Raw genomic sequence first — 16,177 nt, 5'->3', positions numbered from 1 at the left:
TTTACTATTAAAGAGAGAACCAGATAGCTATGGGACCCAATGGTTTTAAAACAACTCTTTTATTTATTGTTTCATAAATTTTTGGTGTGTGCAAAATTATTAAGAAACAACTTTATTTAAGAACTCACTGAATTATAAAGAAGGAAGAAAGGAAAGTAGGAAAGAGAAAGAGGGAGGGAGGGAGAGAGAGAGAGAGGAAGGAAGGAAGGAAAGAAGAAAGAATCATTTACCTATTTAAACAAATTTAAATTATGAGTCTGTCTTTAAGCTAAATTCTTAATCCGACATCCAGTTTTATAAAGGGGAATATGTTTCCAGTGATTACCTACATTGAGCCATTGACACTGAGATGGAATTGAAAGTAATCATGAAATATGGATTGTCTCAGAGCTACGTATGTACAAATCTGTGAGAGAATTAATGTACAGGGAAAATAATCAGTAACAGAGGAGTTTTTAGTGAGATTAGTCCTGGAAAAGAAATTAATTTTAATTATTTCAGCTGAAATCATGGTTGAGCTACTCTCAGAATCTAAATTCCGTGTTCATGGATTAGAACTGATATTCTTAAAATGTCCATACTACTCAAAGCCATCTGTAGATTCAATGCAATCCCTGGCAAGAATCCAACAACATTTTTATTCAAGTAAAAAAAAAATTCAAAAATTAAGGCCCCCCCAAAGACCTTGTATTGTCAAAGCAATTCTGAGAAAGAAGAAAGCAAGATTTCAAACTATATATTAAAGCTATAGTAGTCAAAGTAATATTATACTGGCATAAAAACAGACACACAGACCAGTGAAAAAGAATCAAGAGCCCAGAAATAAACTCACACAAATACGATCCACTAATATTTGACAAAGGAGTCAAGAGTACCCAATGGAGAAAAGACATTCTCTTCAACAAATAGAGCTAGAATAATAGGGTATTTGCATATAAAAGAATGAAATTAGACCCCCTCCCTCACACTGTTCACAAAAATTAACTCAAAATGGATGAAAGATCTAAACATGAGACCAAAACCCATAAAAGTCCTGGGAGAAAACATAGGAGAAAAGCTCCTTGACATGCACTTTGGCAATGATTTTTTAATTTTTTAAAAAAGATTTATTTACTTATTTTACAGAGAGAGTGTGCAAGTAGGGGAAGGGGCAGAAAGAGAGGGAGAGAGTCTCAAGCAGATTCCTGGCTGAGTGTGAAGCCGAGTGTGAAGGGCTCAGTCTCGGACCCTGGGATCATGAGTCTAGCGCATAATAGACTAAGCCACCCAGGCACCCCAGCAATGATTTTTAAATATAACACCTAAAGCACAAGCAACGAAATAAAAATAAATAAGTGGGATTATATCAGACTAAAAACTTCTGTACAGCAAAAGAAATGATCAACAAAATGAAAAGACAATCTATGAAAAGGGAAAAAATATTTGCAAACCATATATTTGATGAGGGATTAGTATCCAAAAATATATGAAGAACTAATACATCTCAGTAGCAAAACCAAGAAAACCTAAACAAATCCTCCCAAATAATCACATCAAAATGGGCAAAGAAGCTGAATAGACATTTTTTAAAAGATGACGTGCAGTTAGCCGACAATACATGGAAAGGTATTCCGTATCGCTAATCATAAGAGAAATGCAGATCAAACCCACCATAAGCGAGCTCATCACACCTGTCAGGATGGTGGCATTAAAAAGACAGGAGTTCACAGAGGAGGAGGAAAGGGAGCCCTTGTGCATTGTTGGTGGGAATGTAAATCGGTGCATCCACTAAAGAAGACAGCATGGAAGTTCTTTAAAAAATGACAGTATTACCGTACGACCCCGCAACTTCACTTATGGGAATGGACCTGAACGAGGACACGATGAAGAAGAGCTATGTGCAGCCTCATCCTCAACAGGGGAGCATTACGCGGAGTCACATAAATCAGACAGAGAACGCAAATACCGTATGGTCTTACCTATACGTGGGATCTAAAACGAACAAACAAGCAAAACCAAACTCGTAGGGAAAAACAGTCTGATCTGTGATTACCAGAGGAGGCAGGTGGGTGGAGAGGGATCAGAGGAAGGTGGTCGAAGGTTCTGATTTCAAGTTAACAAAACAAGTCCTGGGGATGTCAGGTACAACATGATGACGAGAGTTAACAATGACGTGTGGCCTGGTTGAAAGTTGTCACCAGAGTATACGCTAAGAGTTCTCATTCCAAAATGGAAGATTCGCTTTTTTTTTTTTTTAAAGACTTATTTATTTATTTGACAGAGAGAGAGAGAGAGAGAGAGAGAGTCACAAGTAGGCAGAGAGGCAGGCAGAGAGAGAGGGGGAAGCAGGCTCTCCACTGAGCAGAGAGCTCGATGTGGGGCTTGATCCCAGGACCCTGAGATCATGACCCGAGTTGAAGGCAGAGGCTTAACCCGCTGAGCCACCCAGGCACCCCGGAAGATTTGCTTTTTTATTTCATTTTGTATCTATATGACATGATAAATGTTAACTAGATTTACTGTGGTAATCATTTCATAATACTTGTAAATCAAATTCTTGTGCTTGTACACTTTACTTTTTACTTATTTGAGAGAGAGAGAGAATGAGGGAGAAAGAGCACAAGCAGGGGCAGGAGCAGAGGGAGAAGCAGACTCCCAGGCCAGGGCTTGATCCCAGGACCCTGGGGTTATGATCTGAGCTGAAGGCAGACACTAAACCGACTAAGCCACCCAGGCACGACTTGCACTTGTACACTTTAAATTTATATAGTACTATATTTCAATTTTATCTCAGTAACACTGGAAAAAAATTTTTTTTGTGAAAGTCATAGCCTGGGAGGCCTGGGGGGCTCAGTGGGTTAAGCCTCTGCCTTCAGCTCAGGTCATGATCTCAAGGTCCTGGGATCAAGCCCCGCATTGGGCTCTCTGCTCACGGGGAGCCGGCTTCCCCCTCTTTCTCCACCTGCCTCTCTGCCTACTTGTGATCTCTCAATCTCTCTCTGTCAAATAAATAAATAAAATCTTAAAAAAAAAAAAATAAAAGGTCATAGCCTGGAATGAATAGGGAGAGGAAATATAATCATCTTGCTGTTAATTCAATCCTTCATATTTGTAACACGCATTTTAACAGAGACCCAAAACATAAGAAGTTCTATTTAAACCAAAAACTAGTGACTGACTGCAGCACGTTTCATAAGTCGCTAACAGAAACAAACTAGCGACACATCGGTAATGGGTTTGCCTACTGAGAAATGGACATCCCAACAAGTTAGTGTTAAAATACTTGGCCTATAAATTTTATCATCGACTTGATAAACGGGAAAGTACCAGGAAATATTTGACTGGAGAGTTGTAGGAGCCTCCACAAGCCCAGCCAAGGTGCTTTGGTACAATCTCAGAGTGGAAGGATGTGACGGTGAGCCAAGCGTAGTCAGGTGTGTGGGCTACCCGTCTGGAGACAGGCTGTGTGAGAAAGAAAGGGGACGATCAATATGGAGCATAGACACAAGGTCAGGGAGGCAGCATTTGCTGTGCATCTTTAATGCCTTTTAGGGACAGAAGCCTGACCAACTGTCACGGTGACCCAGCCTAGATGGACAGCATGGGTGACCAGCACTCCTATTCGGAAAGATCTCTGATTAGCCTCTCTTGCTTTAATTTCATGTTCACCAATCAAAACGTTAGGCAATAAATTATGTTTTTGAGTAGATATTTCCACAAAGAAGGACTGCGTTGATCAGCAAAGGTCTTTGTTATACAGCCTCATCTTGAGTTTTAATGATGCAAACCTTTAGATCCTTTAGCTTACGCACTGTCCCACTGTGCTGCAGATCCCATGATGCAGTTCCTGAACAGAATTTCCAAAGCTGGATCTACAAGTGAGGACCAGATCCCAGACCTGGGTCAACTCAGCGAAGTACTAGGAAAAGAAACTAAACCCTTCTGAATAGAACAGATGAGATATCTGTTTTCTTATAAGCATTATTGATAAATTATCAAATCATCTGGATATAAAAGTAATTACATATATAACAATATATTAAAATATATTAAATATATATTTAATATTTATATAAATAAATAAATATATATTAAAATATATTGTTATATAAATATATTGTTATATAAATGTTATATATAACAATATATTGTTATCTATATATTAAAATATATAAAACAACATATTAAAAATTCCTCATATGTGACTAGGGTTTATTTGATTTTAGGTTAATATTAACAATTTCTGTGCGTAACAAACCTTCTAAGTATATTTTTTAAATACACAGGCATAGGAAAATATTTGGCTGTGAGAAACATTCGAAACTACCCACTTATATAATAGTAATTTCTTTTTCTAATTTTCCTTTATTCTCTCAACATGAAAACCTAAATGAAAAAAGAAATAGAGTATAAACCATGGTTTTCTGACAGCTAAATTTAAAGACAAAAAGGAGGCCAGTAGTTCTGTTTCAAATTTTATTTCTTTTAAAGTGGTGGAATAGACTTGTTAATTTTTATATGCTTGCAGTTAATAAACGTTTGTCAAAGGGACAAATAAATGAGTACAAGTGAACAAATGTCTAACTATTGATTTATATTAGATTTGATTTTGTTTAAAATTTATAAAATATCATATTCCTGCCAAGTTCAGCCTATTCCTCCCAAAGGAAGTAAAGTATAGCAATTCAGAAGAATTGCACCTCTGGAGATATGTATTAAAACTGATGGTTAAAAATTTGATAAAACTAACTGAAAGATTTGCAAAGTATTTTAAATAATTAAATTACACTTAATAATTAAATATACTTCTCTTTTATCTATTTTTTATATTATTTGATATCTATCTGACATGTATCAGTTAAATACAGTCAAATGAGATGCAAACAGATTAAATTTCTTCTGGGCTGGTTGGGAGTTTAGGCGGTGGCTCAACACTGTGAGGTGTTCCAGGTCCAAATGTCACCTTTGGGCACAAGAGGCACATGAATTTATCTATGCACAATTTCAGAATTTCAAAAGTGGTACACTGTTGTCTGGTTAATAAATAATCAGCAAAACTAAGTTCTAAAATAAATATCTAAGAAGGAAATCATGTCCTATATAAACATCAGAACTTGACAGAACCCAAGTTTTAAAAAAGTACATCTTTTGGGGTGGTGAGCCGGCAAGTTCTCTTCTAAAGTAGTGGACTTGGGTGAAGCTGAATTCCTGAAATAATCACCTATTGTGAATTCTTAGCTATGCTAAATATAAAGCTGCTTACCTACAAGTAGCAAGGAAAAACTGGAAACATTCATTTTATTGCTTATATAGTTATAAGCCAAGATTTTGCCAAGTCGTCTTATGGAATAAGGGTTGAAAGGATAAGGGATTTTTCTGGATAGAAGAACTTCTGTGAATCGTAAAGAGCTGAGTGAGTTTCATGTAATGATAACCTATTTGAGACTCTGTTAAAGGTTAATAGAAAAAGATATACATTAAACATAAAAATCCTATAGAAAGAAAATTTAAGTTGTTATCGCCTAGGTCTTCTTCCTCCCACCTCCCATGCCATCATATAACACTTTGGTCCCCTTTCTATACTTTTCCCATCCCCACTGCAAAAACAAATCTTCTAAGCTATGAAAAATCTAACATTGACACATATTTACTGAATACATTCTAGCTGTCCTTAATGCTAAGCTTAATGAGACATAAGCATATGACATAGATTTAGTATCCATTTGGCTTCGTATTCCATTGCGATATGTATCTCACAGATTTAGTATGAACTACGCCTGTGCTGACAATAAGTAAATGCATAATTTATACAATAACCAACATGTTAATTTTCCTGATATAACATCATTCTGTAATATAACCTATTGTCATTTTCTTTAGCTAGGAAGATTATTCCATATGTTCTATCTACATCTATCTATCTATCTATCATCTATCATCTATCATTTTGAGAATGAGAGAGAAAGAGAGAAAGCGTGAATGGGACAGAGGGAGAGGGAGAGAGAGAGAATCTTAAGCAGGTACCCGTCCAAGTGCAGAGCCTGGTTCAGGGCTCCGTCTCATGATCCTGAAATCATGATCTGAGCCAAAATCAAGAGTCAGACACAACCGGCTGAATCACCCAGGTATCCCTCCTTATGCTCTATATAAATCCATGACACAGAAATGTCTTACTCCTTTTGTTGTGCCATCTTTTTCAAGTGTATGTCTATCACAAGGATATTTCTGCACCAATGTAACAAATCAACAAACCCTAAACGACTTTATATAATTTGTCTATAAAATGTGCATCTCAATTTCCCCTGAAACTATTCCTATAGAATGTAAAAGAGGAGCATATAGGTTTAGGATTAACAAAAAATAATTATTTCTCTTTCTAACACTTAAATAAAGATTGGCAGAAACAGACTGATAGTCCACAAAAAGGTAGCTCCTACCCCATCTAACAGACATAATGATAAATACAGTGTTACCCGGTTCACTCCCACATTTGGACTCAAGGACCTCAGACAGGAAAAGCACCTAAAGGTTGGGCAGGATCCTGCTTTCTGGGAGCTTCTGTGGGAACGGCAGAACCCTCACTTCTCTGCCTGATCAAAAATGTGGCAGAATCCTCAGAAAAGGAGCTTTTATTCTCTGATGGCCTCAACCTAGTCGGTAGCTCCTGAGGGCTCCCTGGAGGGGTGAGCCGTGAGACGCGTGCAAGCCCACCTGCACTGGGAAGGGGGGACAAGCCGTTCTCCATCTCTGCTCCCATCCCCAGCAGGACCCGTGGTTAGACCACACAGCCAGCCGCAGAGCACACCTCTGAGACTTCACAGTCCCTGAGTACTTGGCGTTACTGGAGTTCATGAACCCCAGCCCTGTCCCAATTCCCAAAAGGGCAGGTGGTTCAGGTGAACCTGTAAGGCCGCAGAACCAGTGTGATGGTGAAGCAGCTCCAGGCCTTCCCCTCGGTCCTTCCCCTTCTCCCCACTGCCATCTGGGCCCCTTGGGGAGCAGCAGAAGCCAGAAGAAAGGACCCTGAAACATCAGCTGGTTGCAAGCAACAAGTCAAGGTGCGGAGATGCTGGAGAGAACAGGTTACGGAGTCCAAGGAGAGCCAAGGTGTCCCAGTGGGGCTCATTAGAACATGCCTGAGGAAGAGTTTTGTAGGGCACAAACCACCCAGGTAGGTCAACCTTGGAAGCATTCTCTAATCTCTGTTCTGAAATGAGGAGATTCCAGGTCCAGTCCCTCAGGGAAGGGGAGGAGAGAACCTTCTCTAAGGCAGCTTCCCCTTCAAGCTTCCTGGGAGCTACCTATGATCTTGTCATATTTATTTATATTCCACTGTTTTCTTGTACTGGATGTAAGGAGACCAAGATGTTATTTGGGAAATCTCTTATCAGTCAATCATGTGATTTACAAAGCAATTAGTTCATTACAGTGTCTCTTGCTGGGGTTCTCATGAACACTTGGGGAAAACTGGTCACAATTATCAAGTTTGGAGAACACATCCACTCTGGGAAAAAACACACATTCAGGAACACCAAAAAAAAAATGGCTCTTAATCATGTGAAAATCCTGGTGCACACTAGGCAATCTATAAATACCGGGACCTTATTTTTTATATGTTTCAGGTGACTTGCAGAAAATGTGGAAATCTGGAAACTGACACATAAAAAATAGCAAACTGAAATTCTTGAAAACAATAGGATATAGTTCTCTAGTTTATCTACGGCACGGCCATCTGTTATACAAAAGTAAAAACTTTGAACTAAGACAATAAGAAAATTAAATATAAATGTTTATGATATCGAACTTTAACTTTGGGAAATGCATCATCTCAAAATTACATGCATTGCTTTAACTTGTGGATAACTTCTAAGCGTGGTCAGAGGAGGGGCACCTGGCTAGCTCAGTCTGTAGGGTAGAGGAGGAATCTTTATTTTGGGGTCATGAGTTCAAGTCCCATGTTGGATATAGAGCTTACCTTTAAAAAAAAAAAGTGGTCAGGGGCACCTGGGTGGCTTAGTGGGTTTAAAGCCTCTGCCTTCAGCTCAGGTCATGATCCCAGGGTCCTGGCATCGAGCCCCGTATCGGGCTCTCTGCTCAGCGGGGAGCCTGCTTCCCTTCCTCTCTCTCTGCCTGCCTCTCTGCCTACTTGTGATCTCTCTCTCTCTGCTGTCAAATAAATAAATAAACAAATAAATCTTTAGGGAAAAAAAAAGTGGTCAGAGTAAAACATAAACATATATAAAACATAAATGTATAGAAAGGAAAAGAATACATAGTTAACTCATAAATACAATATACATATTTTCAAATATTTACCTGTCGGCATTGAGCATTTTCTGTAAACACTGACCTTATTTGAGCCATATTTATAACTTGTGATTATAGCAAGGTCCACCAGAATCTAGACATAATTTCCATTTGGAAGTAGAGTAAAAACATTTAAACACTTTCCAAAGTAAATTCCTTAATAATTAGTTTGCAAAATATTGGCTTTTTTTTTTAAGATTTTATTTATTTATATGACAGATAGGGATCACAAGTAGGCAGAGAGGTAGGCAGAGAGAGGAGGAAGCAGGCTCCCTGCTGAGCAGAGATCCTGATGTGGGGCTCAATCCCAGGACCCTGAGATCATGACCTGAGCCGCAGAAGGAGGCTTAACCCACTGAGCCACCCAGATGCCCCCAAAATGTTGGCTTTTAATTGATGAAATAAGTATCTGAGTCAAGCATGAACGTATCTTCAGAAAGTTGTAACACATATAACTGATGGAAAATAACAATTGTTACTATTAAAGTTGCACTGGGAATCTTGGAAATGGGGGAAACAAAGAGGCAGAATTTGTTAAAGTTGATTTTTACTGTGTTTATTATTATTTATATCCAAGGTATAGAAATTTCAGTGACAGACATCTAGGTTTGTTATGAGAATTGTGACCTACTGGGGGGAATTTTTCTGCAGTTTTAAAGAAATACCCTTCTATATTATTCAATTCCATTTGCTCTGACTCTAGGCTCTTTTTTTTTTTTTTTTAAAGATTTTATTTATTTGACAGAGAGAGGTCACAAGTAGGCAGAGAGGCAGGCAGAGAGAGGAGGAAGCAGGCTCCCTGCTGAGCAGAGAGCCCGATGCGGGACTCGATCCCAGGACCCTGAGATCATGACCTGAGCCGAAGGTAGCAGCTCAACCCACTGAGCCACCCAAGCGCCCTGACTCTAGGCTCTTTGAGTCGTATATCTTTTTTATTCATTTCTCAGATTTTTGAAAAGAGAACTGAGCTATCTTGAATAAAGGGTACAGGCACTCCTTTCTCTGGGGAGAAATTATAAAGGTTGAAATTGGTATCTAGGTTGACCATGATTATTTTGTGAGTTTTGTGAAGGTCATTAAATTCTGACCATTCGGACCTATTCCAGGTTAACTGATACAAAACTAGTTTATGAACCTACCAAACTAATGACCAGGACTTAAGCCCCTAGGGTTTTTTTTTTTTTTTTAAAGAGAAGTTGATTTGATTTTCATTTTTCCCTTTTTCTAGGATCCATTGAGCCACTGAAGACCGTCCATGTATTCCTTAGTGCTCACTGAATGCTTTTTCTTTTGTGATTGCAGTAGTGCATATGGGATTCCATATAGACTATCAGGAAATTCCTAGGTGTGAGGCTATCATTTGAGACTTGTTCATTTCAGGAATAACCAACATATAATAAACCATGCACTTTCCTTATTTTTTTCCTTTTTAATCTTTAAGGGATTAACTATCTCCTTGGGCATTCTATCCCCTATTCATTTCTTTTTTATCCGTCATTCATTGTGTACCTTTCCTGTGACCATTCTTTTACAGAACTTCTCCCATATCTCTATTTTCTAAACACAACAGTGGAGAAATATTTCTAAAGCTTATATACTATGTAGGTAGGGGCTTTGGCAAATCCTTCCAGATTTCTTTCAAACCAAGGAGATTAAAATAAAAATAGATTGAGTGTAATGGGTAAATAGGGAAATGCATGCATTTTAAAAACTCAGATATAGAAGATTGTGAAATTGAATGATATTAGCCCATGAAATGTATATAGGAATGCTGATCCAAGATGAAGAAGAGGGTTGGATTATCTCCAGATGACCTAGCAGTGAAGAGCAGAGATATTAACCCTCACTTCCTTTACCCAAAGAGAGCACACATTCTCAAGGGCTGATTCAGGGTACTCTGCTTAGACCTACATCCTCTTCAGAGGCTTACCTTGTGGAAAAAAAATAATTTTGCTCTAGAAGGTGGTTACAGGAAGTGTTCACAATGAGTCAATCAAGATCAAGATTTCCTGTTCCAGGAAACTGTTGGTGTTATAAAAAAATTTTTTTATGTGATCAAATAAATTTGGAAAATATTGGTTAGAAATTGGAATAAAAATCTTCTTTACCATAAAAATGTTTAGTCTTCACTAGGCTAATATGAATTGTGAGCTCTAAAGTAAGGCATTTGCAATAATTTTCAAACTTACTTGGCCATAGAATTTAAAGCCCTTGAGAAGCTAGTGTTTTGAGAAAAACATTTTGGGATGCATGAGGCTAGATTATAGCTTGAAGAAGGTATTAATCAGGGTATTATTCTAGACCTGCAGCTTCCAAATCCTGGTTCATGGACTAGCTGCATCACAATTTGCTATTGGTAATATTTGAAGATACAGATCTCTAGGATACATCCCACCTCTATTGAATTAGGGATCTCAGTGGTGTCCAGAAGATGGCTCTATTTTTCAAAATATTTTATTTAAATTCAATTTAGTTAACATATAGTGTATTATTAGTTTCAGGGGTAAAATTTAGTGATTCATTAGTTTCATATAACACCCAGTGCTCATTACATCAACTGCCCTCCCTAATGCCCATCATCTAGTTATCCCATTTCTCCACCCACCTCCCCTCCAGCCACCCTCAATTTGTTTCCTAGATTTAAGAGTCTCTTATGGTTTCCTTCCCTGTTTTCATCTTATTTTGTCTCAGATAATTCTCATGCTAAGTTGGAGTTGGAATTTCTTGAGATAATATCTTCCTAGGTCACTATCAACCCTGATGCCATAATATTTTCATAAGTCTCTCTCAATTCCCAGCACTCTCTTCAAGGCATTCTTCACTTCTAAGTTCCTGAGACTATAGATAAGAGGGTTGAGCATGGGATTGAAAAGGCTGTGAAACAGGAGGAGGTATTTCTTCTGCTCGTTGGGGTTCCCATACCTGGGCCCAACATACATTATAATGGCTGTACCATAAAAGAGTCCAACCACACAGAGATGGGATGAGCAAGTGGAGAAGGCTTTTCTTTGACCTTCCCCAGACTGGATTCTAAGGATGGCACAGAGGATACACATATACGAGATTACAATTGAGGTGAAGGGTCCCACTAGCACAGAAATTGCTCCACCCAATACCACAATCTCATTGATGTGTGTATCTGCACAGGCAAGTTTGAGAACAGCCATGATTTCACAGAAAAAGTGATTGATTTTCTGGAATCTACAGAAGGGTAAAGGTAGAAGTAACATGAGATGAATCAAAGACAGGAGGACTCCAATGGTCCAAGAAGTCAACACCAGGGTGATACAGACTCTCCAGTTCATAATGGCAGAATACCGGAGGGGGTGGCAGATGGCCACATACCGATCATAAGACATCACCACCAGGAGAAGACATTCTGTGACAGCAAATGTCAAAAAGAGAAAGGTCTGTGACAAGCAGCAAGCAAAGGAGATGGGCTTGTCTGGCTTCAGGAGGTTCACCAGCATCTGGGGCAGTGTTGCAGGCATAGGCTATGTCGACGATGGCCAGGTGGGAGAGAAAGAAGTACATGGGGGTGTGCAGTCTGGAGTCCAGTGAGATGAGCCCCAAGATGACCCCATTCCCTAGCAGGGTGCAGGCATAGAACAGGGAGAAGAGTCCAAAGAGAAGAATTTGAATCCTCAGGCCAAGGGGAAATCCCAGTAGGATGAACTCTGTGATAGATGTTATATTGTCTACCATATCCCTATGACAAAATAAAAGGTTAATATTTATATTTAAAAGAAATCTTTAAAAATGGATTTATGTTAACTTATTTGAAACCTCTTTATAGGATAGAAAAGTGTTCAGAAACACGTTCAGTAAATTTTTGTATATTTTAATGAATATTTAAAGACTCAAGTAGTCCCGAAATAAATTTAAAAATAGATATACACATAGACAAATACATGTTTCCTTTGTTGTTGTTAATGTTTTTGGCAGAGGTTAAATGTTCAAAATAGATATTTTGTCACGTGTTAATCAAATACATGGTTTTTGTTTCATTCAGTGAGCATTCTCCAAATAAATTCTGCTTTTGCTTATATTAGTCAGAATTATTGTTTTTTCTTTTTTTTTCCTTCTAAACTGACTCCTAACTGATACACATGCCCAAGTCCTTAAACTGCAGTAACTCTAATCTTGAATTGGAAGGGATCATTAAAGATAGAATATATTAAGGTTAGATATACCATTGACCATATTCATCATTAGCCATTAACCTCTCACTTGCCTGTTGAAACACACTTTCCACTCTTGCATCTACTGTCACCTCCACAACTAATATCTTAGCAAATCTCATCTTAGTCAAGTATAAATATTTATTTTCAGCCTAAAATATCACTTTTTCTTATTTGGATTTCCGTAATATTTAGATGAACATTTACATGACTGACTGAATAGATTTGTACTGTTGTTTATCTGAACATAAAAACAGAATTAGTAACTTTAAAAATTTTGAATCAATATTGATAAATACTCTAGAAATACCTAGTTTTAGATACCGTCTCTGCAGGTGATAATAGCTACTGTGAACGATCTTGCAGAAGGGGTCTCTGAAGTCCTTGAGAGACTGAACTAAATCATCTTTCTTACTCTATGATTCCACAGTTAAAAAGTAAGGATAAACATGATACTGCCCATTTCATTTAAACTTCATTCCTATTCTTTATGCAAGATAATGTTGTCTCAGAGACAGCAAGGATAAGCAATAAATCCTTACTTTAAATGGCTACAAAATTATAAGCCTGCTTGAAAATGATCCTATTCGAACCAAAACTCTCTTATTACCATTCCAATAATAAGTATCATGTGCAGGATGTTGGAAAAAATTTTCGGTATTTACTGATCTCTTGTGATGTACCTACGATTGTTCTGTGGGAAGAGCTATCATGATAGGAACTCTGAGCTCCTACTCACTGCTGGGACTCTGGCCTCACACTACTGTACATACTAAATAGATAAGTATTCGTACATCTGTTCAATAACTCTGGATAGTCTTCCTTTACATTTAGATATTGACTTCCCTCTGTGAGTGACACTTTAAATCTAGTTTTTTAATAAAGAAGTGCTGGGTTTTTGGTTTAATATTAAATATCTATGAGAAAGTCACTTGTACACATGTCCCTCCTTGCCTTAAAAATAGCTACCAGTCAAAAATAGCCATTAATACATTGACCGTATTAATACATTGAAGTTTAATAATATATTTTACTCAGAATATCCTATTATTTAAACTATCAATGAGCAAACTTTAAGCATTAATAACAATGTACTTTTGCATGATATTAAATTGTGATGGTAAAAGCTAACAGGCAGAGAAAATGATGTTAAAATATATTTGACCAGAACTCACAAACGTGATCAGGAAACCTGTGTGTCTAGAGATGATTGTTGTAGAAAGACCCCAACAAATCCTCATGCAGAAAAGGCAAACCTATCTAGTGTGGTGAAGTTACCGATGGTGCTAGAAGCCTTGTTGCTCATCTGTTGAACTTACTCTTCAAATTGCCTTTAAGAGAAGGCTTTATTAGTTTATTGTCTCCACAAGGTACCTTCCCAATTGCCATGAGAGCTCTCTGTAGGGTATATGACAGTAGGTCTCCTTTGTACCAGCCTGAGCTCTACAGAGACGTGAAGATCCCAACCACTGTTATCCTCCTGAGAGGGGAGAAAATGGGCAAATGGGCAGTCCCTGTCTATTTCTCTCTTTCAGGAACCCAGAGAGATAGAGAACTTTAGAAGTTAAGGTAAAAACAAGTAGTCCCTTCATAACTAAAAAAAATAAACACATATAAAGCCATATTCTGGCATCACATGAATATTATAGCTACCCAAATACATGAATTTGTTACAGTTTCATGAATTTTTATGTTGTTCCAGGTCCTAAACCTTCAGGAGGCACTTGGGAGATTCAAAGATCCATGCCTGGTTATTCTTTTTTTCCCCCCCCAAGATTTTATTTATTTATTTGAGAGAGAGAGAGAGAGAGAGAAAATGAGAGAGAGCACGAGAGGAGAGAGGTCAGCAAGAGAAGCTGACTCCCTGGCAAGTAGAGAGCCTGATGTGGGACTCCAGGATCATGACCTGAGCTGAAGGCAGTCGCTCAACCAACTGAGCCACCCAGGCACCCTCTGGTTATTCTTTGACAGCGAAATAGAAACTTGACCTTAATTTCAGCAGCCTTATTTCCTTTAGTGTAGTCTAATTTTCCAACCATCCTGAAGGTGGTAGGAAAATGAACTTGTATTCAAAGGACTTAATTGTTACATTATTTTAGATAGCAACTCAGATCCTACATCCTTGAGCATAGATCTAGAGATGTGTGGGCATGCTGGGAATTGATGTTAGGCATGCCCTGGTATTTGCTGACCTGTCTGGAAGAACAGATGAGCACAAGAGCTAAGCAAAGTTTGCTTTAGAAAATGTTCGCTTTTTGATAACTTCTGATCCTGCCTTCATGGGATAGATAGGGCTCTGTCTGTAAAAGCAGAGACCCAACTCCTAACCTCTGTACCCTTATGAATGAAGTTAAATATATGCAATCTACCTACCAAAGAAGGCATATCCTATCACAGTATATTCTGCAGGATGTTATCAACAATCCAGTGCCCTAAATCTGTGTATCAGGTCCCAATTTCTGTCAGGTCTACAGTTTCTGAGCTGGGAGCGATGAATCCCTTGATCATTTGCCCGTTGTTACTTCCTTAGCTGTGAAACAGGTCTAATGGACTAAGGTGATGTTGTGTTGGAAATCATATCAGAAATCAGATATTCTGATAGCCCTCCAACAGAGTTACTGACCAAGGTACGGCAGACAAGAAAGGGAAATTCATAGTTGTAATGCACATCGTCCACAATCACGATGAATTATTGCTCCACATAGGGGGGAAGGAATTGGAATGCCAACGACTGACTTATTGGTCTCGTTAAGGGGAAGGTGTCATATTGAGCACCCAACATTGGTCTCCTGCTGCTGACAGAACGTATATTCAGCAGAGCAGAGCAGCAGAGTAGTGCTGTCTTGGCCAGGGGCAGCTGTTGGATTCATGCAAAGGATCCTTCACTGTTGCCATGGTTACTGCATTTGTGTGCTCACTGCAGTCACTGGGATGGCCAAGAACAAAGGCTGGCTGACATTACTACTGAAGCATCTTGTACCTGATTATTTAATGATGGGTTTTTTAACAAATGCACTTTTAACTTTTGTACAGATAAAAGTGACTCAGAAGCTGCTTCAGGTCATAATCGGTTAGAATTATATCCTGGATGGTCTTGAGGAACTGGGTTAATCAGTTATTTTCATCCTTTGAATTCATCCACAGTATTAGAAAAACAAGCATTATATCAGTTAGAGGAAATGTGTGCCTACTAGCCAAATCCAGTCCCTTATTTTCTATTTTTTTCTTTACATCTTCTGCTTCATACATGTAATTTTTCTTGGCATCATCCTTGGAACTACCTTTCAGCTCATTCTAGGCATCCCATTTGACCTTGTGAAGAGAGGCCCAACATTCCAGGCCATTCTGCATTTATGTCACAGAGTCACTTGCTTGTTTGGCATTAATGCAGGATATGCAGATTCTCCTACTTTGTGTTCAGTTGACCTAATATTCCAACTGTGCTCCTTCCAGGTCCATGACCAACCAAATTATATCATTTGCTAATTTCCAGGAATGTGTGCATATTCTCACTTCTGGAAACTTCTGTCTCCACAAGGTGAATTGCCCGCTCTGGGCAATGACAGATTTACCCTTGTCAATTAACTTTAAGGCCCCACACCCGCATGGCAGATACACTGCACAGAGAGGGAAGAGCCCTCAGTGGTATAGGTGATACAGGGATGTGGGGATCTGGGCCGATTCTGCTTACTTTTGTCTTCTGTGCTTGC

At 38.5% G+C, this 16,177-nt stretch overlaps 1 protein-coding gene across 1 annotated transcript; it reads right to left on the bottom strand.

Moving 5' to 3' along the window:
- Positions 1-11,060: 11,060 nt before the first annotated feature.
- On the bottom strand, positions 11,061-11,991 carry LOC122905170 (olfactory receptor 2A7). Its single transcript, XM_044246788.1, is given in 2 exon segments — positions 11,061-11,772; positions 11,774-11,991. Coding segments are annotated over 2 exon segments (930 nt in total).
- Positions 11,992-16,177: the final 4,186 nt, after the last annotated feature.

This window comes from Neovison vison, chromosome 4 (assembly GCF_020171115.1).
Source record: "Neovison vison isolate M4711 chromosome 4, ASM_NN_V1, whole genome shotgun sequence".
NCBI classification, from domain to species: domain Eukaryota; kingdom Metazoa; phylum Chordata; class Mammalia; order Carnivora; family Mustelidae; genus Neogale; species Neogale vison.
This window is presented reverse-complemented; position numbering and strand designations above follow the sequence as displayed.